Genomic DNA, 25,355 nt, shown 5'->3' on the forward strand with positions numbered 1-25,355 from the left:
GTGGAAATCGGGTAAAAGTCCAGTCATGTGGACGTATTATCTAATAATAATAATACCTACGTAATGCCTTTACATTAAGGAAGTTATAAAGAATCTAAGATTATGATTCTTATCTGTCTTTTATATTACCGATAGTACTTTTGTGGAACAAATGCGCACACTTCAATACTCGTTAATTCTGGAGAACAGAGACGATAACTTTAGCTTTTATGCGTGATACTATGTTGAAAAGAATATGGTTAGCTGTGTATTATTGAATGAAGGATTAAAGTAAAAAAAAAATGCCATTCAAATATTCATTTCAGTTGCCCACATATGTAATATGTATGTAACATATGTAATATGTATGTATGTAATATGTATGTGACATATGTGATATCATTAGACAATTATATATTACAGTACTGTAGTGATAGATTACTACGCTTACGAGACAATGAGTGCCTAATGCTTGCATGCTAATACAGAACTAATTGCTGCAACTATGTGAACCCTTGTAATTAGGATGCTAGATGTGGTCATTGATTGAACAGATATTGTATCTACGTGTCAGTCTCCTTTGACACAAATACTTATCTATAAATGCTTGTTGTTGTGTATAGACGTCTCGAGCGCTTACGTCATGGTGACGTCGTTGACAGTTTATAGTCAGTCGATGTTACTGAGGTAAATACAGTATTTTACAGGCAAAGTTACGGTGATTATAGTCTTAACATTCTCTTGATAGATAGTTTAAAAGCCTGATTAACAAATCTAACCATATGAGTTGGGTATTAAATTATCTCCAGTTGTCCTAAGAATTAGCTAATGTTAGCACACTAAGTAGCTAAGGCGGTGTTCACTTTGGATGTGGGTATTGCGGATACGCACGCCGCTCCGAGGTGCGCAAGTGGATTCGAACTTGTAGATTAATTTTAACAAGAAAACTTCTGTGAGACACAGACATACTATAGTGATTAATTTTATAACGTGGCAAAATTGTTGTTTAACCTCTCGTGCTAATATATAGTACCCGAGCAAGCGAAAGTTTCCGAAATTGAATCGCGAACGTAGAAAGTTTTTGAACCAAAAGTAGAATCTTAAGCGTTGCAAGGGCCACCGAGTGAAACACAAAAATTTTCACCACACCAAGGGGAAGAAAATACTTACTATAAAAATATATCAAACAAAACAATTCAAAATAAACAGTTTTAAATATTATCAAATATCAAATATCAAACATTTATTCAGCAAATAGGCCACAGGGGCACTTTTACATGTCCATTTTTACAAACAATAAATTAAAAAAAAAAACAATTACAAATATCGAATCTATGAAATAATAAATACTTTATTAGAGATGTATACTGTCTCTAAATGTCAAATTACACAAAAAAAACTATGATAAAAAAATAAAACCATAAAATACTAAAATTCTTTAGAGATGTATAAGTCTCAAAGTGTCAGAGATAAAATATAAAAAAGATATTAAATTATCCTTAGAGATGTAGAGGGTCGCCAAGGCTTGAATTCTTATATAAATAATTAAAAGACAAAAAAATTAAAACAGACAAGAACCAAATGAAGTGTCTCACGTTAATGTCACTCAAAAGTAAAGTTACATACTTTAACATTATTTATTTTATTATATATATAGTTACATACTTTTACATATTTATCGTCATAATCATCATTTGAAAGTCAACACAAGGAAACAACTAAAAATTAGCATTTGATTACTCTGCCCCACATGTGGATAAAATGTAACTTTCTCGTTAGTTTTTGAACAATCAAGAGGACGTTTACCAGCTGGTGTGATGAAAAATATATTAAAACAGATTCTTAATGTCTGTGGGCTGTCTGCGTCAATCAATGAATTCGTGCTCCTGTTGAAGTTACTTGGTAAGGAGTATTTTATTTTACATTCATCAAAATATATGTATAGGCACTTATAAAGTAATAAGTAGTACTTAGATATCTTCTTTGCCTTTGGCTGGTAGCTCCTGAAATAAAAGTATCGAAATTACGCTGAGACCTTGAACACGATTTGAATGAAACTTGAATATGATATCTTGAAGGTCGCCACTCCTACATTTTATAAATAGCTCATATTTAGACAATACTTTAAGAGCCCATTTGTATTAATAATGTTTATAATTGCAAATCTTCGCAGGTCAATGCAAAGCATGCTTAAGTAAATTACTCCAAGACCTACTCGATGAAAATGTTTACCTACTGTTTTCTACCCTCCATCCAACTCAAGGGCGTCTCATGAAATCTGATATGAAATATGCAAAAAGCGTTCTCGTTGGCCTTGTATGAACTCGGCGTACACACAATATTGTTTCAGATATATGTTACGGTCTTGTTATCGAATTTAGGTTACCTGCTGTACAGTCTGTAGTTTGTCAGATGTTATAATTTTGCGGAGCGTTGAAGGATATTTTTCATAAAATGGCATTTTGAAATATATTTTTTACTGCGAAAACTCGTTTTAAGTGAAATCACGTTTTTCCTAGTTACAACTTTAACTATTTACAAATTATTGTTTCACATACAACTAATTTTGCAACAGGCTTAGTTCGATATTTCTGCGAACGATTATTTTTATTCCCATGTAAACGAAAGATTCTATAATAAATTGACAAGCGTAGCGACAGATGACTTGATATGACGCTGCAGCCCAGTAGTAGCTGCAGTACTACGAACAATATGATCGTTAACCTTTAAATTTCCCAACAAACCCCTATTAAACACAGCGTATTCATTTTACCAATAGCCAAGTCTCGGGAAAATACGGGTTTATTTAAATAAGCACGTAGTTCGTCTAATCTTAATACGTAACGGCAGCTTACCACGAGTATTCCAAATTCTATATTGACGTGGAGTTGGTCATTATTGCCAAATAGCGTGTCTGGCGTGACCGGAGGCGTATTGATCGCCCAATGGCCCCGAATATGGCCCGATAGTGGCTTTAGTTGCAATCAACGACGTTGTCAATCAAAGATGATTGTCTTTAATACCTGAAAATCTTGTAACAACTCTTTGTGACCTATGAAACATAAATTGAAAACACAAATATATTAAGATAGGTCAAATGAGAACAAAAATATAAACATAATAATTGTACTCATTTTACAATCACTCTGCATTCCATCCTTAACCTACGGTTTGGAAACAAAATTTTATTATACTTTTATTAATCTTCCATAGCATTAGAAACAGATGGCGAACTCAAGCTGTGGCTGCACTTTAAAGTTAAGCTAATATTCTTTGTTCCAGTTTCATTTTACAATTTTATGTTGTCAGGTTAGGTTAGGAGGCCAACGATGAGTTAAAAATTTGTTAAATTATCATCGTTCATCGTTAATTTTTATCTTAAGTGACAAACCGAGATGTCTAATGAAAACAATCCGGCCAGTAAGTCTAAGGAGGTCGGCTCTTTATAATTTGTCACCATGTCTGTCACGTTCTAGCAAGTATGTGAGTGCGAAAGAATGTCATGACATGACATGACAGGTGATAAAAATGCGATCATGATACCGCTGCTGATTGCATTTCGGCGTGAGCCGCTAATATTGCCATTTATGCCTTAATTGTCATTGCTTTTATTTCCTCAACATAAACTTCGCAAATACCCAATACCTCATATTTGCCTGTGCAGCAACAGAGGTACTGTTTAAACGGCAATCTGCTCGCTTGGCCGTCTTTTTTAATTACCCTGATTAGCCAAAACGACCCGCAAGCAGCGGTCGTGCTCCAGTTGAACGATAGGTATTGCCTTTAACTACGCTAAATGGCCAATTCTCGTTTTACGGACAATGCAGTGCCACGGGCAAGTGCAGCAAACAGGCGCATTATTCAATTTATTCATGCACTGTATTACCCGTGCGTTGGATGAATATGGCTTGGTTACTAAATGAGGCGGATTTATGTTTTAAGGCATAATCTACAAGTCAACCTTCGGGCAAAAGTGATATTTTATAGTGGGCGGTGTAACGCCATGTAACTGTTTACTATGATTATCAATATAGTTTTTAACATATGAAAACTGTCATCTTACCGTTATTTATAACTTTAAAACGTAACATTAAATTTTCCTGGACCGAATAAAGACATTTTAGATCTTAAAATTGAAAAGCACAGGACTTAAATTCAGTATACGTTTTCGTTGCTCCCGAGTACGAGTACCTACATTACAAAGAAGTGAGCGAGTGTCTCTCGTGTATTAGTCAGATAATGAGTAAGTGCTGACTTGGCTGCGTTTTAACAGCAACGATTTGTCGGGATTCCGTTTTCGTGATTGGCAATTAGTGCGGTGTGCCGGCCTCTTGCTCTCTTTGTTCAAACGCGTACTGTTTACGGCAAAAGGGGTGTTGAGAAAACAGTGAACACTGTCGTTTACTCACGTTGATGTATTTTTCCTACTGTTTTGTAAAGATAAAACATAATTAATGAAACAATATTATAAAATATTTCAATCTTTAATGTAAACCTATTAAAGGTTGCATAAGCTCAACAAAAATCAATATTGCTTGGAGTGACGAAACGTATAAAGTGGAAACTTCACAAATACCTTCTTTTGACTTTGCAAATGTATGTAGATCTTCTCACGATTTCTTTTTCTTCATTTTCTGTCATTTTTTCATAGGTATTGTTAAATATTTCAGATCTAATATCATTTATTCCGAGTTACCAACGAGAAAAAACGCTTATTTACTCCTAATTATATATGACACTATAGATCTACTTAATTTCCTTCATTTTCTTATAGTACACACTAATACGCAATTGGTAAATCATTTAACCCAGTGCCAATATACATGAGTATTCAAACTGGAAACTTTGTATAGAAAATATCCCATTTTTCATCAATTTTCATTGTACAGCAACACTCTTAAGAGTCCATAGGTGGACCTTATGCCTTTTGCAATAAGGGCTACCAATGGACAGTTAACAGTGTGGGCATTTGGTGAAACATATTTATTAAATAAAAAAATCTATAATATATTAACAAAATACCAAACTTTAACACGGAAACAATTTAATTTAGATATGCTAGCCAGATTGCATGTTAAATATTTATAACGTTGCCAACCATATATTCATACAGGCATTATATTTTATTTAGGGCTAAAATTTTAACGGCATACCCAAATTGGAAACAAAACGTTTTCGTAAGCCCGAACATTAACCACACCCTGCCAGTTATAAAACCAAAACCAGTCGTTAAAGGATTTTACAATGTTTTACCCTCTTTTAAAAATTGACTGGATATGATGAACTTTAGGACTAATTCATTTAAGTTTATGATAAGTTTATTAGAATGAAAAACAATATATATCTCGTATATACCGGATGTGGCCTGTAACAGGAACAAAAAATGTAATTGTGGGCTATTCTCCTCAAACTGACCAACATTTGTTCAACGACTCTTAAAAATAACTTGTGTTTTGATTTTTTGTACAATTTAAGGTTTATTAGAAGACGCAATGTATTGCAAATTTAGTTATGTTTAAAGCGTGATAAGCAACGTCAATTACAATGATGATATCGTCCATAAAATATAATATTTAATTGGTATGAAAAATAGGATATCCAAAGACTTCATAATTTTTAAATGTTATTGAAAAAAGTGTCATCGTTTAGGTAGTAAAATCTATGTTTTAATTATTTGCTCGTATTGTTGGCACCACCAATTATGGGGTATTTTAATGAGAGGTTAGGTTCTTAGACCAAAAATGTCACTATTGATAGCCGACAGATAATATACATAACCGTTTCATAACATGTTTATAAAGCTCGTCTACGTATCTCTCTATAAACTGTGTTATTATTCTCTATGTATTAAATGTTGGTACACTATTTTGCAATAGAGGCAGAGTTATATTAATTATGTGAAAGACGAAGTCTATGTGATGGTTAGGTTCAATGTGATTGTATGTGCATGGCCACTTCTTACTTACTTTCGATACGCTTTCATTAAAAAAGGTTTATTCAAGTCACAGACACATACATTTCACGTAAAAGAGTTTTGACGCTATCGTCGGTTCTAAAGTTAGATAGGTACGTCGTTTTCAATTACAAAAAATACACTAATGAAACCCAGTTCCAACGTCCAGTCTCAAAAAGAAACCTCCATTCCGAGAGTGACATTCCCGTCGCTTGCCAAGCTAATGAAGCTGATCGTATGGGGAACTGGTATCAGAGCGTTCTTCGATTAAGTGTGGTTGCTAGGTATAACAAGGTTACATAAGACTGGTGTGTCAGAAATTAAGCATCGCCAAATCATTAGGAGCACAGCCTGGCTTTTTACCGACGCGATAAAAAGGAGCACGTCGGTACGCCCATTTACGTCACCCCGGAGTTCTGTCGGAGACGGACGGCGAGCAATAAAACTCTATGTTATCTGGTTAATTTTTTCTTCCCGCCAAACCCTAATCTTGGAGTTACCGCAGCAGAAATATCGTTATCAGTACTTCATCTTTACTATTCGTTATATTAACATTTTCTAACAATACTTAATCGAAAATTTGAATTAAGATTTCAATACAATTGAGTAACACCGCTGTCACCAAAGCTTAACTGTGTAAGTGATCCTTGATGATAGTTGGCCCTTATAAATAATACAATAGAGTATGGTAAGTTATTAATGCAAGGCAAGTGATGAAACTTAACAGTGAACGTGAGTTCTGTATTAAATTATAAATGCTATGTGAAAGCATGTCCAATCAAAACTTACAATTGTACATTGTTCAATAACATATACGAGTATAGTATATATCCGACAAGGTGGTGTTGTGTTGACTTTGCTACTCCATTTAGCATTTAGATTTATATTTGTTGTTCGCATATTTTCATTTTATTTACTTAATAATAATTTAGTCATTGATCATATGTGTTTAACAGAAATTATGAAATTAATTTATTATTTTATAACTATGGATAGTGTAGCCGCCGTGGAGGTTAGGATCTCGACGACTCAAATAAAAATCTTCAATTTGGAGTGAAGTGTACTACTTTTGGCAAAACGAACTGGTTTACTAGGAATTCTTGACAAACGCTTAAAAGTAAGAAGTGGTTGTTGATTTTATGGAGGATGATGAAAGAGTGATTTGCAATATTTGATAATTACAAAAGGTGGTTTAAATTTAGAGCCTGATTGGCCGCGATATAAAATATGTGGCGCGCTCCTATTGATGATTTTGAAAAAGCCCCCAAATACTAGCCGAGCCCGAGGACTGAGTTCAACATTGGGAATATTTTTATATAATGGTAAGCTGCATTCGCAACAGATAGCATGGAACATACATGCTTACCACGTGAAATTAAGGCAACATAATACATCAACCTTTATACATAACGCATATATGTATTAGTTATTAGCAAAAACTTTACTTAAAAATGATAATAGGAACGACAAAATGCCTGGATTCGTATTCGAATTATTAAAATCTACCCTACTCTGTGCCTTAAAATGCTTTCGGTGAGGTAAAGCCAAAAATCTTCAGGCAAACGATTATGATAACAGCTTTGTAAAATTGCCAAGCTCATCGCCTGAAACTCAATATCTGATCGGGGACGAGATTGCCGCTTCGCTAACACCTGTTTGGCTAACAAGGGATTATGGTCGGCGGTTATTGTAACAAAAATTAATTCGAAAACTTTTTCATTCACATATTTTGTACGCCATGCGTGTTTTCGTTAGCGTGATTTCTTTTGTGTGTAGTCCCTAGTTGGCAAGTATTTCGTTTCAATGTGAATCAAGTATCAATTTTGTATTGTATGCTTATAAAAGCGAGTATGCTTATAAAGACGCCCAACTTTCAATCCCGAGGTAGTGGGTAGTACTCAATGAATTTTTTGGAGTTCATGTACGGAATATCATTTTATATTTTCGACTAGCTTTTCGGTGAAGGAATATGTTACCGTGAAAAAAACTTGAAACCTCTATAAATCTGCGAAGAATTCAAGGGTGAATGTAAAATCCCTAACGCACATAAATAAATAATTGGAGTACTTATAAAATCGCCCAAATCGTGTTTGTTCGTATAAACATTTAAACTGAATATTAACATCTTTGTAAGCTAAAACGAGAATACAAACCTAGCCTCATCAATATTATTCCACACCGTTGTTTATTAATTCTACCACTAAAGATAATACTTAAGAAAATTTTGATGAGGCTCCCCTATTAACTTTCCTGGATTAAAATAAACAAATCATATTGAAAGAACCCAATTTTATTTTATTAAGCTCCCAGGAGTTAGCTCTTCTGAAAATTTCTTTCGAAAACTGCCGAGAGCGGTAATGTATGTACAGGAAAGGGCTCCTTTAGGAGGTTTCGGTCGTAACCGAGTGGTTAATCAAGAGGAAAACGTGTTTCGTGCAATTTGTAGACCGATTTGACCCTTATAACGATCAACAGGGCTCTTAATAATGTTGTCATTTTAGAAACGTGTTTCATTCTCGATATTTTGTTTTGACAAAATTAATGGGTGGGGAATAAATACTTTCAATTCTAAAACATTAAATGTTAACTGCATCCATGGATATCACTTCAGTTTACTAAAATACAATCACAACAATCTTAAACTAATGGCAAAAGAATACCTATTTTAATGAATAAAGTTGAATAAAACAATAAATAACGTTTTTAATTATAAAATTAGCCATTCGAGTTGAGGTTTCTTTCTACTCATTAAATACATTTACGTAATGAGAATCCTTGTACGTAATATTTTTTTCTGAGATAACTCGTGTTGCGACCGCTTTGTATGCTTTAATTAAATAGCGAATCTATTCCTGTAGCGGCTAAGCGGGTAACCCATGATAACAGAAAATAATTAAATTGAAAAGAAGTCGTTATTCAAGAATATTTCCTTTAATTTTGTATGACATGATATAGACGTTATATTTTTTCTGTTTCTTACCTAATCTGAAACAAACCTTAAGGTTTTAAAAATTTACCGAGAAAAAGTTATAAATCAGTGGTTATTATATAAATAGTTCGTTATTGAATGTGAGTTTGTACATTGAAATTATTTAGCCGATATATTTTTATTTGGTAATTAATTTCATGTAATAAAATCATAAAAACTAAAACATAAAAACTATATGTGTTCAAAAAAACTAGTGCCTACGCCAATTCTTGGGATTAGTTGCGTACCAGTAAAGGCTTGTAGAGTTAAAAGCTTGGCTCTACAAGAGATCTGATAAGTTTTTAACAGTGCGAGCCTTATGGTCTCGTCTTGGCTACATTTTACATGAAAATGTTTTTGATGGGATTTCATATATCTCGTAAATTAACACGATGATTAAAATGATTGAATGATCAGTCTCCCAATCGTTCACGGATACCATGGCACATAATTAATCACATTTCATTTTGAGCTGATTAATATCGACACTAAAGTGTTTGTAGCGGTTCTACATTGAAATTGTTTGATTAAAGCTGATTGATCACCAGCAATTTAAATGAAACTTCAGCTAAGGCCGTTCCCAATTATTTACCGTGTTCAAGAGGTCGATTCTAATTTAACAATTTGTTATGGGTTTGAACTGGTTTTGATATGACCTTGATAAACTCCTAAAGAGATCCACTGATTACGAGTTTACCGGACGATATCAGCCTGTCAGGTTATTCGCGATTATCAGCTTTTGCGAATAACTGACAGGCCGATATCGTCTACCGAATTAGTAGGTCCCTTTAGTGTTAGACGCGCCTCTCACGCACGATTCACTTCATTTCGCATGAGATAAGTTCAAGGTTATATCAAAATAATATCGAATCCGTATCAAGTTGTTAAAATATGAATCGTACTCCAGGCAAGTCGGACGCATGAGCGAACAGGGAACGAAGTGGTATTCAGATTTTAACATTTCGTACGCTGAGAATACGTTTGTGCTATATCAATTTTTGAGCAAAATCGTTTTTTAATGATTCCTTAAATAACAAAAAAGATGCTAATGGCACTAATCGGTTCTTAAAAAACATTCCGTATTTTATAGGATAATTTACACTCTGTTAACAGAAAATTATCACTAAAAATTTGACATATCCAAAACTTTGTTTCATGTCATACATTCTACGTTTAACATCAAAAATGACAATAATAAAAATGCTTTTATTTTATTATTACCGCTATATTATGATCACCAATAGTAAACATATGTATATGGCTAAATGATAAATAAGTTGAATATTTCCTAAATTAAAAAGGAAATTTTCGAAAAAAAATTTTTTTGCTTCTATTCGCTCTCCTAAACCAATGTAAGTGGCATATGGGACAAACATATTTTCACCCGACAATTTTTTATAATTTTACAAAGAGGTAGGCACAATTACAAGTTTTGCTATTGATATAACTAAATAAGTTTGAGTTTAAATTCAGAAACTGCTTATATAACCATCAGATTTGATAAGTGTATTATACCCATTTGACCTATTATTACTACGTATAGAACCGCTACAAAGAACCAGTATTTAGCGTCATGAGTTTTGTTGTTTTGACAGAAGAACAGATAGAAGTGGAGCATAAATCTCGTGACGTAAACGCGTAAGCGGCATGAATTTAACGGCGCTCACTGCTCTTTTTTATGTGAGTCAGCAAACGACCCGCCTGATGGAAAGTGGTCACCGTCGCCAATTGTGAACCCTTACTACCAGCTTCTTGAAGAACCCCATATCGTAGCGCAAAGAAAATAATTAAAATATATCCGTAATTATGTAGCTTGTGCATAAGTAGATGAAGATCCTATGTGCTGTTAACAATTAGGCACAATTGATATGAACAGTTAGGCGGCGCGGCGCACCGCAACCCACGGACCGCCTCGAGATGAATACCTATTCATTATTTATACTGAAATGGTTTTGGAGTCGGCGATTAGTCACACTTAGAAGCCCTTAAGAGATTGCATATACTTGGGAAAATGCTGCACCCCATGCCGCCGTAGCTCGGGTGGCCGAGCAGTTTAGGCATCTGCAGTGAATGAAGAGGACGCTGGTTCGATTTCAGCCCTGGACGATAGATTTGTTTCGTAATAGTCACACTAAGTTTTAATACAGCTTTAAGTAGTAGGTATAGTAATTTCTACATACCTAAATATATATTGGGCCTTCAATATATACATCAAAAACATAAATGTATCATGCGCTCCTCTTGCTCGCATATAATACATAACGTAAGGCTAAGATTGAAAAACAATAAAAAAAAATCACTTGGGACACACGAATATCAAATACAGTTAGTATTGTTAGATAGTTGATATACATTAAATTAAATATTTTATCTTACAAATTCAAAGGTTTTTAAACAAATGAAATTAACAAATGAAAAGTACTTGGGTGCCCCTTTAAATTGTGCTTAATTTCCTTTTAATTGCCTTGTTTTAAGAGCCCTGACATACTGCCATTTTTCTCAAAAATTACAGGGATTGATATTTACAGGGATTACTAATTAAACAAATTGAGTAAGACACTCATGAGCAGATAATTAATTAATTACAACTTATAACGCCACATAGAATCTAAAAGCATATTTAATAATCGCATATTATGAGAACAATGTGATTAGTGATTACTTATTCAAAATAATGTATTAGCGTATATAATTTAAGTATCTAATGAACCAGCAAAGTTCAGTAAAATGATAATATTCAGGATACACAAATTGGAATGAAATGAAAACTGCCTTTGGTATTACCAATTATACAATTTATGAATCTGTGCAACCAAGCGATGTTTTCAAGAATGCAGTTACATATACGGGTGATTCAGGAGACGTGAGCAGGATCAAGCTTGAGCATTCAGTAAGTTATAAGCAACTGTTTCGTACCAGTATTTGTGAGATTAACGTTCTTTTATTTTTTACTGTTAAAAATTTTTATTTTATTTTATTTACGCCATGTATCGTCACCCTCTTTGTTTTATCCATAATAAGTGACAAATTGAATGTCATCGGAGTCTGATTACTTTTGAAAAATCGTATCTCACTCAAGTGTGACATTTTGTTTTCTTCATAATCAAACTGCTGTCATAACGGTTAAAGAGATTTTATCTTTCTTAATTAAGTGTTGTAGGGTGTCCATGATTGTAGATTATCAAATTTGTTCTTCCCAAAAAGTTAAATAACAGAAATAAAGCGAGATTGTTTTACTCAATATGATGATGAACGGTTCCTTAACATTTACTGATTGTGTAGGCTTAGTCCTGCTCACGTCTCATGAATCACCCTGTATAACTGAATGTAGTTAAGTTAATGTTGTAAGTAGGGATGTCTATTTTTTTATTATTATTATTTATACTGCGTTAATTGCTTTTATTTTTATATTGCTGGCGGTCTTATTATAGTTAAAGTTAAACCAAGACAAGTGTGAAACGATTTTGATAGCACACGCAGCGCAAGTGTTATTTTAAACTTCTATGAAATTATGACGTATAAATAACACATGTATCTTATCTTGATTCTATTTTGTTTATTTATTAAGATTCATTTTCGAAAATTTCATAAAAAATACAAAATTATGGTGGTATTTTATTTTCCTATTTTTTACCTTTTAGTTATATTTAACAATGAATGCTAATGTTTGCCTTCGTCGAGTAATTTAGGATACTTAATATTGAACTGTCAAAGTTCGAATCATTCAAGCAAATATTGCCGTTATAAAAGATGTTGTATATGTTTCATGGTGAAAAACGAAATTATTTCGGTTTATCGAACCGTGCTTCGTTCAAAGTTATTGCTATAATTGCTTAACTATCGTGTGCGCTTCACTAATTAATTACATACATCAAATCGCTTCATTGGTTCATTACCTCATATCCTTCTAGGCAAACAATACACGCAACTAATACACAATATACGCATGCATACAAGCAAACAATTACAGTAATGCGGCACGTAAACATTGGTAGCATATTTAGTGTTGCGAAGAATTAATTTCTGGTAAATTATGACAAAATAAACCGGCTAAGTTTGTATTGGACCATGCATAATAGAAGATCCTGTACCTCCATACGCTGCACTTGAAAGGGCTTTTTTAATTAAAAAAAAAATTGTAGGTATTCAATTTCCTCCCATGGACGGTCCGGCTGAGGAATGAGCTTACTGATGGCGAGGTTATCTCGAGAGACTATATCTGTGGCCCTAGTGAAAAAGGGTACAAGTCTCTGGCAGCGCAGGTGCAACACTTATGCCCTTATACACCTAAACTGCCAGAGACTTGTACCCTTTTTCACTAGGGCCACAGATATAGTATGTGGTTTTAAAAAAAGGAGTGTACAGGTTTTTAAAGAACCGACAACACGCATGTAATACCTAGGGGTTGCACATGATTATAGGCTACGGAGACCGCTAACTATCAGGCTAGCCGTATCCTTGTTTGTCACAGACGTGTTAAATGTTGTACCAGGACGTACGGACGGACGGATAGGACAAAACTATAGTGTTATCTTTTGCACTTTAGACTACGGAACTGTTAAAAATTATAAAATGTAACGTCCATACTGACCCTCATTATTTTGTAATATGCTACCCTCGTCCAAGCTGTCGTAGTAACCTGTCATAAACAGAACTCAACATTGTATGGAAATACAAAAAATCAGTAACTTAGTTACACATAAGTTATTTATCTACCTAAGATAACACAAACATTTGATGGACGGTAAATACGGAACCTTACATTGAGCATGTTGCATTTGACCAGTTTTTTTTTTAATTTATTTGCTTACTAGTAACCAAGATTATGACGTATAGAATTTTTCATCTGATTAAATGTGGCCACGTCCTTTGAAGCAAATGCAGTAAACAGCTTTTAAACTTTACAAACGTCCAAATTCCCGCCTGAATATTTACATTACAATGTCTACGTACTGTCTCATTACCTCTGAGAAGCTACTTTACACTTGGGACCAGAAAAAACTCATTAAAACTTTTTTTCTCAAAACGAGACACTGCGGTTGAATCCGTGACGTTCTCGTAATGTAAATAAAACTTTATCCATTTTAAGGCAGAAATAACTGTATCTTTTATACAACCAAAACTCTGTGTGCTTTCCAACCTGATTATACGTCCGTTTTATATGGTTTTTGCTGAAGTTTACCTTTTTTGTCGCCTAACGAGCTTTGAATTATGGGAGTTGTGTTCACGTTCAAAGGATATAGCGTGTTTTGTTTGAATGGCCGAATAAAATAGACCCGGTCAGGTTCATGTTGGATTTATTTATTATTTCTTGCTGTTTTATTATGTAGCTATTCCTAATAGGTATAAGTAAATGCATGCGAAACACACGACATTCTTAAATATTAAGGACATCAAACCTGAGGCCTAGCCAAGATGACAATCTTACATCGACAAACGCCGACGTAGTTGTGTTTTATATTTCAAAATGACCTATTCATATCATGTTTTAGCAAAAAACAAAGAAAACCGATTCATGGATTTTAATTAGTAAGGTAAGTAATTAAATTACTATATAATTATACCTAATCATGTTAACGTTTAAGTACTAGCCAATTGACTATTATTATATAATTTAAAACAATCGGCCCGATTCGAAGAGTGAAATACAATAACGATAAGTTCTCATTTAAATATCGTTTGTATCTCGTATAATTGACAGAAGCAAATCGATTCGGGCAATCAATGTCACTTTGACGTTAGAAATATCGTAGATAGATCTTTTTGGGATCACAGCGGAATCGAAATAAAGTCGTTTAGTTATTGATCTTTTAAAGATCTTTCCGAGATCTTAAACGTGTCTTAATCATTCTTCGAATCGGGCCGAATGTGGTTAAATCTGTCTGGAGATTGAATGTAAGGCAATTTTGTGAGATAAAACTATTCACCCATGAAATATGTTTTGTCAGTTTCTCCTAATATAGGTAATAACCCATATATAACCCATTAAAATGGGTAATAACCCATTAAAATGGGTAATAACCCATTAAGTTACATTTGCATGGAAGTTTAACTGAGGAATAGATCAAATGATATTTTATTAAGTAGGCTATCAAATAATCTTCGTGGAAAATTATATAAAAGTATAATAAATTCTTATCAAGCTAACGGGAACTTCAATTGTAGGTATAGAAACACTTTAATGAAAAAATATATACCCCTGGGCCCAAACATGGATTCCAGGCCCTCAAGGCATACATTAGATTTTTTTGCGATTTTGTGGTTAGGCCCATGGGGAAATTTGTTGAGCACCTATGACCATCTTCATCTGTCCCCAAATCACCCGACTGACCCGTAAATCAACCTGTATATATGTATTGGATATAAGAAAGTAGCAGAAAGACACAAACATACGGTACTCAGTTCTTTCCATCAATTTATGAAGTCGCATGGGCTTTAATTCATGGGGGTTAATTCATTAGAGCTGGCGTAAGATTGCTCGAGACAGCTCTTGTGTATTGATTGACTTTTGTATGATTTGGCAAAAAACTATATCCACTCTATTGCTGAAAAGGATATTACTTATATCTGTCGTAATTTGGTCGATTGCATGTGGAACAAACCTCGACGTTTGACGGCAGTTAGTCAACACATCGAAACGGGCCAGTAAAGTGGTCATACTAGTTGTAAAATGAAGTTTGTGTCTTCGGTTATATTTATTTCATTCATAGCGCTTTCACGCTCAACGGACTTTCGTTACGATAGATATAGTGGAAACGCAACCAATCCGGAAGTTTATAATGGAGGAAACACTACGTACTCGTGAGAATTTATAACTGCTTATCTCCTTTGATTCTTAGGGCCATCCCACACCAGCGTCTCTCTAACGTTATCTAGCCAACTCTAAGGCAGCTGCTCGATGCAAAGTCGGCGCAACTGCGCAGTGACGCCATTTTCTATAGCACTGACTAGACGCCAACGCACAAAAGACGCTAGTGTGAGGTGGCACTTAATAATGCATAATCAAACCTCATTCTGTATAAAAAAACTTGTTTTTGTTAATACCAAACAAGTAAAGATAAAAAATGACATTTCGTGTGTTTTTTTTAATTCAACTGTGATGTTAAAACGTGCATTAACGTGGAATTTAATTTCAATTTCATTTTATTGAGAGACCAACTGAGATCATTATTGTTAGTACAAATTTTATATCTTAAAATATATGGTTAGTACTTATACACTATAATGGGAATATTAATAAATTAATGATACTTAAGAATAAATAAATAAATTAAAATTGGAAAGAAGTGAAATTCAAACAAATCAAACAAAATACAATAAAAACAAAATTCAATAAAATAAAAATAAATGCAAATAAAATTAATTTAAAAGTTATTTCCTTCCATTAAAGGCAGAGGCACGAAATCTCGGTAAATCGAAATATTTAACCACATTAAGACCAATAAACCAACAATTCCTCTCATCGAGGTTGAACTGTAAAGCAGAGTAGCTCTGTTTTCGCACTACGTACAAAGTCCTCATTAAGTGGAAACGCTTCATTAAGTAAGTCCTCGTTGAAACTAGTTTTCCACATTGCCTTGGTGAAAACGTGTTTTCACTAGTTAGAACAAATTTTTCGAAACTCCTTGGAGAAAACTACTTTCTTCGTGGCTTGGTTAAACCACTACTAGATTTCACTAATTTTCACTAAAAGCTAGATTTCACTTACTATTAAAATTAATTTCAGTTCAAACTAGGGAAATTGTGTTTTCACTAAAAACGGGTTTTTACGTTAGGATATACAAGTATCGACAATTTCAAACAAGTTTTGAATCCAAATAAAATAAAAATACAAAATTCCTAGCATTGTCCCGGCATATTGCCACGGCTCATGGGAGCCTGGGGTCCTCTTGACAACTAATCCCAAGATTTGGCGTAGGCACTAGTTTTTACGAAAGCGACTGCCATCTGACCTTCCAACCCAGAGGGTAAAACTAGGCCTTGTTGGGATTAGTCCGTTTTCCTCAAGATGTTTTCCTTCACTGAAAAGCGATTGGTAAATATCAAATGATATTTCGTACATCAATTCCGAAAAACTCATTGGTACGAGCCCGCCCGAACGCGCTTGAACCCGCGACCTCCGGATCGAAAGTCGCACGCTCTTACCGGCAGGCCACCAGCACTTAAACCCTGCGTTTATTAATGATTGGGACGTATTAACTCAATGGATATTTGAATCAGTTAGTAATACCAACGGAGACTAACCGCAGAGCACATAAGAGAGCACACACAGAGCGCAGAAACCTAGAAACTTAAAAAAATATGTATAAAATTATTTATTTATTTTACTGTTTTATGTATAGAAACTGCACTATATTGGTAAGGCATTGCACACCCCATGAAGGCAGTCGGATAGATGGGACATGTAACAATTACCACTTTCCCACGAGAGGATCTGCTAGAGGCCCGTACTTAAGATTGATGAATCCGGATTATGCTAATGGTGAATTTTTAAATATTTTTTTTACAATATTTTAGTACATTTTTTTTAGTATTAAGTAAGCTGTCATGTCAAACTAAGAAAACGAAAATAATTTTCAGACAGACGAGATATCCGCAGAGATAGAAACGGTGGCGATTTGCCTTCCGCTCGGCGAGTCCGCACGACGCTGCAGACCGATGGACGAGTGGTCGACAAACATGAGTTCACCATAGGCGCCTACCATTATCTCGAGTTCATCCATCTTGATGTCAGTTTACTTAATGGACCTTGTAAGTGAACACTTATCTATATATAAAAGGCAAGAATAGCGAAGATATGTTGTCCTTTTAGTGATTCCCCGATATGCTGGAAAGTGATAGACTGAGTCTACGGACAATTTATTTGGATTACAATCTTTACGCTTATTTTTATGGGATTGTTGATAGCAGTTTTTTTCCATATTGAAGTGGTCGATTCAGACTGAGCTTATTAGCCCGCAGGTAAGATTTTATGGTACATAAAATATAATTTTCTTCTGATTCAGATGATTATCTAAGATATCGACCGTACTGTTGCCAGCCTGAAGGGCGGTTGGATCCTCGATGCAAGCCTATACTGGTTCCTAATGATGATCCGTATCTCAGAGTGACTGATATTCGCTGTTTGAATTTTTCAAGAGCGGAGACCTTCCAGGATGATGGCTGTATCAACGATACGTATACACCTGAACAGGTAATCAAAAATAGGAGGAATATAAACATAATGAACCCGCCGGTTGAAACAAATTGCACATTATTTAAGACGAAAACATCTCATACATGCGATTGAAATTTAGTGAAACTTATAGCAAAGGCTTAAGAGACTATGTGTACTCTAGAGAGGGTTGCTAGTAATGACATTAAACTAACTTAATTAAAACGTGTAATATGGCTAACAACAAATTCTGAAAATAATTTCCAATACTGTTTCCAAACCAACCACCAACAATTTCCAAATAATTCATAATATGATATTTTCACGTGTAGACATCTATTGACCTTTTTAGCAGTTTCGTTACATTTACAACTGATATTAACCGCAAAATGTGTCTGCGTACCCTTATTTCACTTTCAAGCATAAAGTAAATTCACTTAAGTACCTGTACCACTAGTGTAAAAGTCGATAGCGAAACGTGACGTACGCGTTTGCGTTAAGTCTCATTTTGTATGGGTTTTTGAACAGCGCGCCAAGCGGGACGTTTTGGAAAGTCAAAAATCTCATACAAAATGACACTTAACGCAAACGCGTACGTCACGTTTCGCTGTCGAAAATATTTACACTAAGGGTACTGATCATTTCAGGTCACATACAGAATCTAGCTTAGGTTATCAGTACGAAAGGGCAATATTGGAAATTCTTTTTTTTTTAATATAATTAACCAGCTAACAACTGCATATAGATATACAGGGTGACCTTAGCCATTGGACAAACCCTGAAATCCCACGTAGGGTTACTTCTCAGGAATGCTCTGACGTTAATATTTTTTTATTAGAACAAAAGATAAAATAAATATTATTTCGAACAAAAGTTATTTGCAATAATCGACAACGAAAAGAAACACACTGTGTTAATCTTTGGCAGTGTTTTTGACAATTTCTTCGAAATATTTGATAATGATGACATTTTTCAAAAGTCAGAAGCTTATTAGTGTCATAAATAAAAAAGATAATAAAAAGGTCGAAGAAGGTTCCATACTATTCTTTGAGGATATTACCTTAGGAGCTACTAATACATACAGGCTGCTCCAAAGTAAAAAATGGAAATTTGTTAATTTCTTCGAAACCGCTACACCGGTTGTTATGATACTTTGTACACTGGTTCTAAATACCCTAATGCAAATGTACATTTCGGCTTTATCCAATAGCTAGGGGACACACTGTCTATGTACTAAACATTGTCAGTGTTTTTTTTCTTAAAACACTTTTTTTCTTATTTTAGATAAATTTACAAACACCGCTTATAGATCTTTCTACAATATATGGTGTCGACGATAGAAGTCAAAATGCGGTCAGATTTTACCAGCATGGATTATTAAATTTGGAATACAGAAGTTTCCGATATGTGCCTTTAGCCAATCTAACGGCGATCAACACAACAGATTTAAATAACTTGCTCTCCTTGATGGATCCCGCAGTCTTAGCAAATCTTACGATGTTAAACCAACAAATGTCAAATTCTTCTATGTGGCAAAATATGACAACGCAAAGTCGGCAAAATATGTTGTTTAATTTTATGATGTTGAATGGACCAATGTTTAATAACTCGCCAATGTGGCAAAATTCTACCTTGACTAGTAATAGAGGAATGCTAGGAAGTATGTTCACTTTGGAGAATATGCAAGGAGTTTTATCAATGCTACAAAATTTAACTATGTTAAATTCTCAAATGTTGAATAACCTCGCTGTGCTTAATCCTGAGAGATTAGGCAACCTAAATTTGACAAACCAGCAAATGTTGGAAAATCTTTCCAAGTTAAACCCGGAAATGCTTGCGAACTTGATAAATTTGAATCCCCGATTGTTAGGAAATCTAGGCACCTTTGGAAACATGCCTTTTACAAACCGTCGCCGCCGTCAAGTAGTGGTACCTATAAGTTTACCCACAACTGGCGGACTGGTCGACGCTATAACAACTCCAGTGGAGGATGAACTGGATAATTACATGCCAACTTTGATGAAACTTATCAATATGACCAACTTGAACAATACTATATGTTTGCAGAACATGAACAACGAAAGTAGATGTTACGTGTTTGGTAAGTGCCTAACAGAATTATATAACATTGTTGTTATCAGTCATACTAAGTTACTGTTACTGTTAAGTTACTGAGTTAATTTAATTCAAGCTACAAAAATGATTATTTAACTGTAACTTTTATGTATACAGGAGTACCCGAAGCAGGTAACTTTGATTTGCGAACGACAACATTCGCAATTTTCTTCATGAGGGAGCACAATCGGTTGGCAAGAGCCCTGTACAAGCTGAACCCTTGCTGGAAAGACGACCGCCTCTTCAAAGTAGCGAGACAGATTAATATTGCCACAGCGCAAAACATTCTTATGTATGAACTACTACCAAAAATATTGGGTAAGTTATCAAAATTTGTATTTGACTCATAGTTTCAAATTGAAACGTCACATGCTCAGTCCTAAAATATGTGTTTTGATATTTGCAACTGACTAAAGCCGGTAGCAGAAAAAAAAAGTTTGATTTGAAATTAATATGAAATTGCTTTCAATGCATTTCGCTCTTGCTAGAGACTAACGTATGTATCATAGCAAAGTCAACAACATCCACAGTAAAATACGGAACCCTAAAAATGAAAGTTGCTGTTGACTAAGTTGCTACTGCTTCTATACGACTAAGTTGTTCATTCGTGAATATGCGTTGTATTGCGTTGTATCCTATTGTTTGGAACTAATATATGGACACATATCGTCTAAAATTTCGTCTCGTCTTTTTATTTCATAGGTTATAAGAACATGTTAAAATACGGGCTGATATCGGAACACGTGCAATATGTGACGGCGTACGACGAGAGTGCTGTGCCACTGGTCTACGCCGAATTTGAGATCGCCATCAGATACTTCCATACCATGCTGGATGGCAGAATCAAGTAATTCATAACAAAATCGACATAGAACTACATTTTTGGCATTAATACTATTATGGTAGCCTAAAGACTCACCTTGCAAAATATCGTATACAATTTCAGATATATTTTCGAATTCAATTGATTGATCAAAAGCAGCAGGGCATAAAAATTGCATGCAATTTGTTGCTAGATGATTTTATTTTTTAAATATTACTTTCAATACGGTGTGAATTTTTGAAATCTATTTTAGCAAACTATGTTTATATTAATTTTTGTTATGTGCTTCACCGTAGCATTAACACTATTTGGACGATTTTGGTGAATAAGATACCGATTGATTCGTTGTTATCGTACGTTTTTACCGACTTTTAAAGAAAAGGGGGTTCTTTTACCAGAAAACTTGTAGTCGAGTTGCTTTTATGATAAATATTAACAAATTTACCAAAATGAAACCATTCATGGTTTTATCAAAACTCCATAAAAATATTAATTTTTAGATTGTACGATGAAAAATATCACTATGACAGGGAGTTCTCAGTCAGCAACACTACCTTCAGACAAAGTCTTATCGAACAAGATAAGAATTTTGAGAAAATAAACAGGGGTACATTCTACCAACAAGCAGCCAGAATAGATGACATCCAGGATCCCGAGGTGAGACAATTTTATATGCGTAGGTATCTCAATCTCAATCTCAGGAGGTAAAAATATCTAGTAAATATTTTACTAGATATTTTTACCTCCTGAACAAAATCACTGGCTAATTGATTAATCTTATTTTATGTATCGTAAAACCACCTAATAACCCAGCACTGTAACTATGGTTTACAAGTTCAGTACCTACGTTATGTTTATGTATCAATATCAATGTTCTTTTTGTTTTTTTTTTCGTGCTTTTTCATTCATTTCCAAAAATGTTTTATCATAGAACTACGATATTTAGGTAGGAGACATATCTGAACAAAGTATTGGAGTCAATTTTGGACAATAATTGGAAGTTTTCGGACCATATATAGTTGTGTGGTATTATGATACATATATAGGAAGCCATTGCCAATCCTTTATGAAATGTAGTGTAAAAATGTAGTGGAATATTATATGTAGTGATAATGACATTCACTTAAACAACACAATACAAGATACAGTATTATCATCGTACCTAATGGGTCATAATAGTTATACATAATTATGTTAAAATACAAGATTAACATCTTAATTATTGCTTAATTCTTAGTGTAAAGTTCGAGTTTATATATATATATCCTAGAAAAAAAAAGACATTTTATCCAATTTTCCATCCATTAAATACTTACTCGATCCTACTCAAGCTGGATGGTCGGTGTTCTAAAGAACTTTGGGACCTTCACTTCAGAGTATTTTAGACATTTCTCAGTAATTTTGAGATTGCTTCGGTAATATTTCGTTAATCAAGATTTCAGAAAAATACTACGGAGATTTGCAACGAGCTGCAGACCTACCATCTTTGGACATACAACGGGGAAGAGATTTAGGTGTAAGAGGATACAATGATTACAGACATATCTGCGGTATGAAACCAGCGAGAAAATTTGAAGATTTTGAAGACGTTATGGATCGTGAGGTATTTTTATTGGATTCTGTTAATATTTTAGCTAAGGATACGGGAGAGTGGGTACCACACTTTCCACAAAGCGGAAGCATGGAGTGCACCCCTTCAATTCTTAGAATCACAGACTGTAGTTTAGGTTCCTGTAAAACTACCCAACTGCAATACAGAAGTTTCCAACTATTATGCAATATGACCTCTCACATCTTCGTTCAGGTGTGACTGTTCTAAGGTAAAATATTTTTTATAAATGGAAGAAAAAAAAACTGACACAACCAAAAAGAACATTGGTAGGGTGACTGCTATAAATATTTGCCCCCATAGTAATTGGTCACTCCATAGTAAGGCAGAAAGAAACAAGTCGATAGAAATCTTATTGCTAAGACTAGCTAATTACTATGGAGGTGCCAATAACTATGGCAGTCACTTTATTCACACTTAGTTACTTTTTGAACTAGTTGAAAATAGTTGCAGTGCTGGAATATAGTTGGGTGGTTACGGTACCAATTTTACGTAGTCTTGCCATAAATTCTGTCCCAACTTTTTTATAATTTTTAATTTAATATTGGAATCTTTGATGTACTTTTGTTTCTTGGTTATGCTTAAATAGACATTTGGCTGTCAGAAAAAGTACATTTCCTTGAAGGTATCGTTTCCTTGAAGATGGAGTGGGGCATCAAAGAGAATCGTATCGCAGTGATAGCGTTATACAAGTGCAACAAGCAAGTGAATAACATTTTCAAACTGCTGAAACCTTTGAATGTAACGAAGAAATTTATCTATCGTACTATCAAGCAATACAACGACATGGATTTAGTCGACGACCGACCCAGGAGCGGTCGACCACGCCAAACAAGGATACCGGCAGTGATTAAAGCGGTAGCTGAGCTAATTCGGAGAAATCCGCTACGCAAGCAGAAAATTATGGCTAGGGAAATGAAAATTCCCCCTAGAACTATGTCGCGTATCATTAAACAAGACCTTAATCTTGGGGCTTATCGTTGGAGCACAGGACAGCGATTGACAGCGGCCCTACGTAAAATAAGAGCGACGAGAGTTAAAGTGTTGTGGCAGCGGCATTCAAAGGGCGCATATCGTAATATTCTGTTCACAGATGAAAAAAACTTTACCGTGAAGCAAATATTCAACTGCTAAAATAATAAAATATATGCTCACACTTCCCAAGAAGCTTCTGAAAATGTTCCAAGGATAGAAAGAGCCCACCATCCTGCATATGTCATGGTTTAGTGGGGAGTATCCTATCCTATGAAGGCGTCACAGAGCTTCATTTTTGTGAACAAGGGGTAAAAATACGGGCTACGAACTATCAAAACGACATTTTGAAGAGAATTGTTAAGCCGCTAAATGATGCTTTATTTGCCGGTAAGCACAAGACTCTGCCCCTGCACATAAAGCTAAGACAACACAACGGTGGTTAGCGACGTATTTCACGTATTTACCCGAGTTTATTGCGGTTGAAGATTGGTTATGCTTTAAAGGTGATTCTCAAAAAATAGGTGTCTGCGGTCTAATTACCACGACCCATAATGTATGAAAAGAGTCATGGCAAATAGATGTAATCAAAGCTGAATGTAGCTACATAGAATTCCTCCTTTACTTATTTGAGATATTTTTTGGTTGTATTAAAAACACATATGAGACGGATAAATCTACGAGCAGGTTCATCTATTCATATTTTATCATAGAATGGAATTGACAAACAATAAATATAAAGCTTAATAAGCTTTTATATTTAGAAAGTGAGTGGGCGGGTAGCTAAATACAACCCAGACTGTCTGCGGGCAGGCCGAATTTTAAATGATGATGGGTGTTAAAAAATTTAGCCATTTGTCTCAGGCACTCTTGTCAAGTGTCTAAATTAAGGAACTTTTTTACTGTTTCCTTTTTTGTGTTTTTTTTTATCGTGATAAAAGTACTTATTTGCTATAAGCTTCAACTTTAACTTATTTTAGCCCATACTTAAGTATCATTGCATATAAATATAAATAGTTAAGTGTTGGAATTCATGTATTAATTCCATTTTCTCGTATAAACTCCTCAAAAGAGGTGGTTGTTTATGAAAATAAGGCCAATAAATAATTTTCAACTTATTATTAAATTATATTTGAGGCCAACTACGTCCTAGTCGGTGGCCTTAGGTTTGGAACACGGCAAAGATTTTGTGTAAGTAACTAACATGAAAAATGTTAGATGCAGTTTTGTGCAGCGTTTTCTTAGTCATTTTTTTTTTTACAGAAAATAGAAGCTCTTAAGAGGCTATACGTGCGAATAGAGGACATTGACCTGTTAGCTGGCATAATGAGCGAGAACCACATGCCTGACACATACGTTGGCCCTACACTGTTCTGTATTATGACGAAACAGCTACAGCTGTATAGATACGCCGACCGATTCTGGTTCGAGAGGGGCCATCAATTCCACAGTTTTACTTTACGTAAGTTCATTTAAGGTATCACCCATGAATAAATGCATAGTTACTCATAGGTAGATACTAAATATAGACAGAACAATAGTCAGACACGAGGAAACTGTAGAAAATATTTATGTTGTTCATACTTATGTTCTTACCTAATTAACATTTATCTTTAACAAACGTACGCTACTAGCAAAAAAAAAACTTTTAAACTGTACATTTGCCCGATGGCAAAGCTTGATTACCGTTTAAACCCAATTCGCGACTGACACCAATTTGTTCGAGTCGCACTATTTCACCGATGCATTGTTTGTATTGTCAATAAAAAACGTTAAATTTAT

At 34.5% G+C, this 25,355-nt stretch overlaps 1 protein-coding gene across 1 annotated transcript; it reads left to right on the forward strand.

Moving 5' to 3' along the window:
- The first annotated feature begins 17,427 nt into the window (after positions 1-17,427).
- Positions 17,428-24,990, forward strand: LOC133515922 (myeloperoxidase-like). The gene is made up of 6 exons (XM_061848567.1): positions 17,428-18,093; positions 19,339-20,155; positions 20,287-20,487; positions 20,872-21,016; positions 21,493-21,649; positions 22,428-24,990. Exons 2-6 carry the CDS (start codon positions 19,522-19,524, stop codon positions 22,800-22,802), a joined length of 1,512 nt encoding a protein of 503 aa, XP_061704551.1. The 5' UTR covers positions 17,428-18,093; positions 19,339-19,521; the 3' UTR covers positions 22,803-24,990.
- Positions 24,991-25,355: the final 365 nt, after the last annotated feature.

Source organism: Cydia pomonella, chromosome 3, assembly GCF_033807575.1.
Source record: "Cydia pomonella isolate Wapato2018A chromosome 3, ilCydPomo1, whole genome shotgun sequence".
NCBI classification, from domain to species: domain Eukaryota; kingdom Metazoa; phylum Arthropoda; class Insecta; order Lepidoptera; family Tortricidae; genus Cydia; species Cydia pomonella.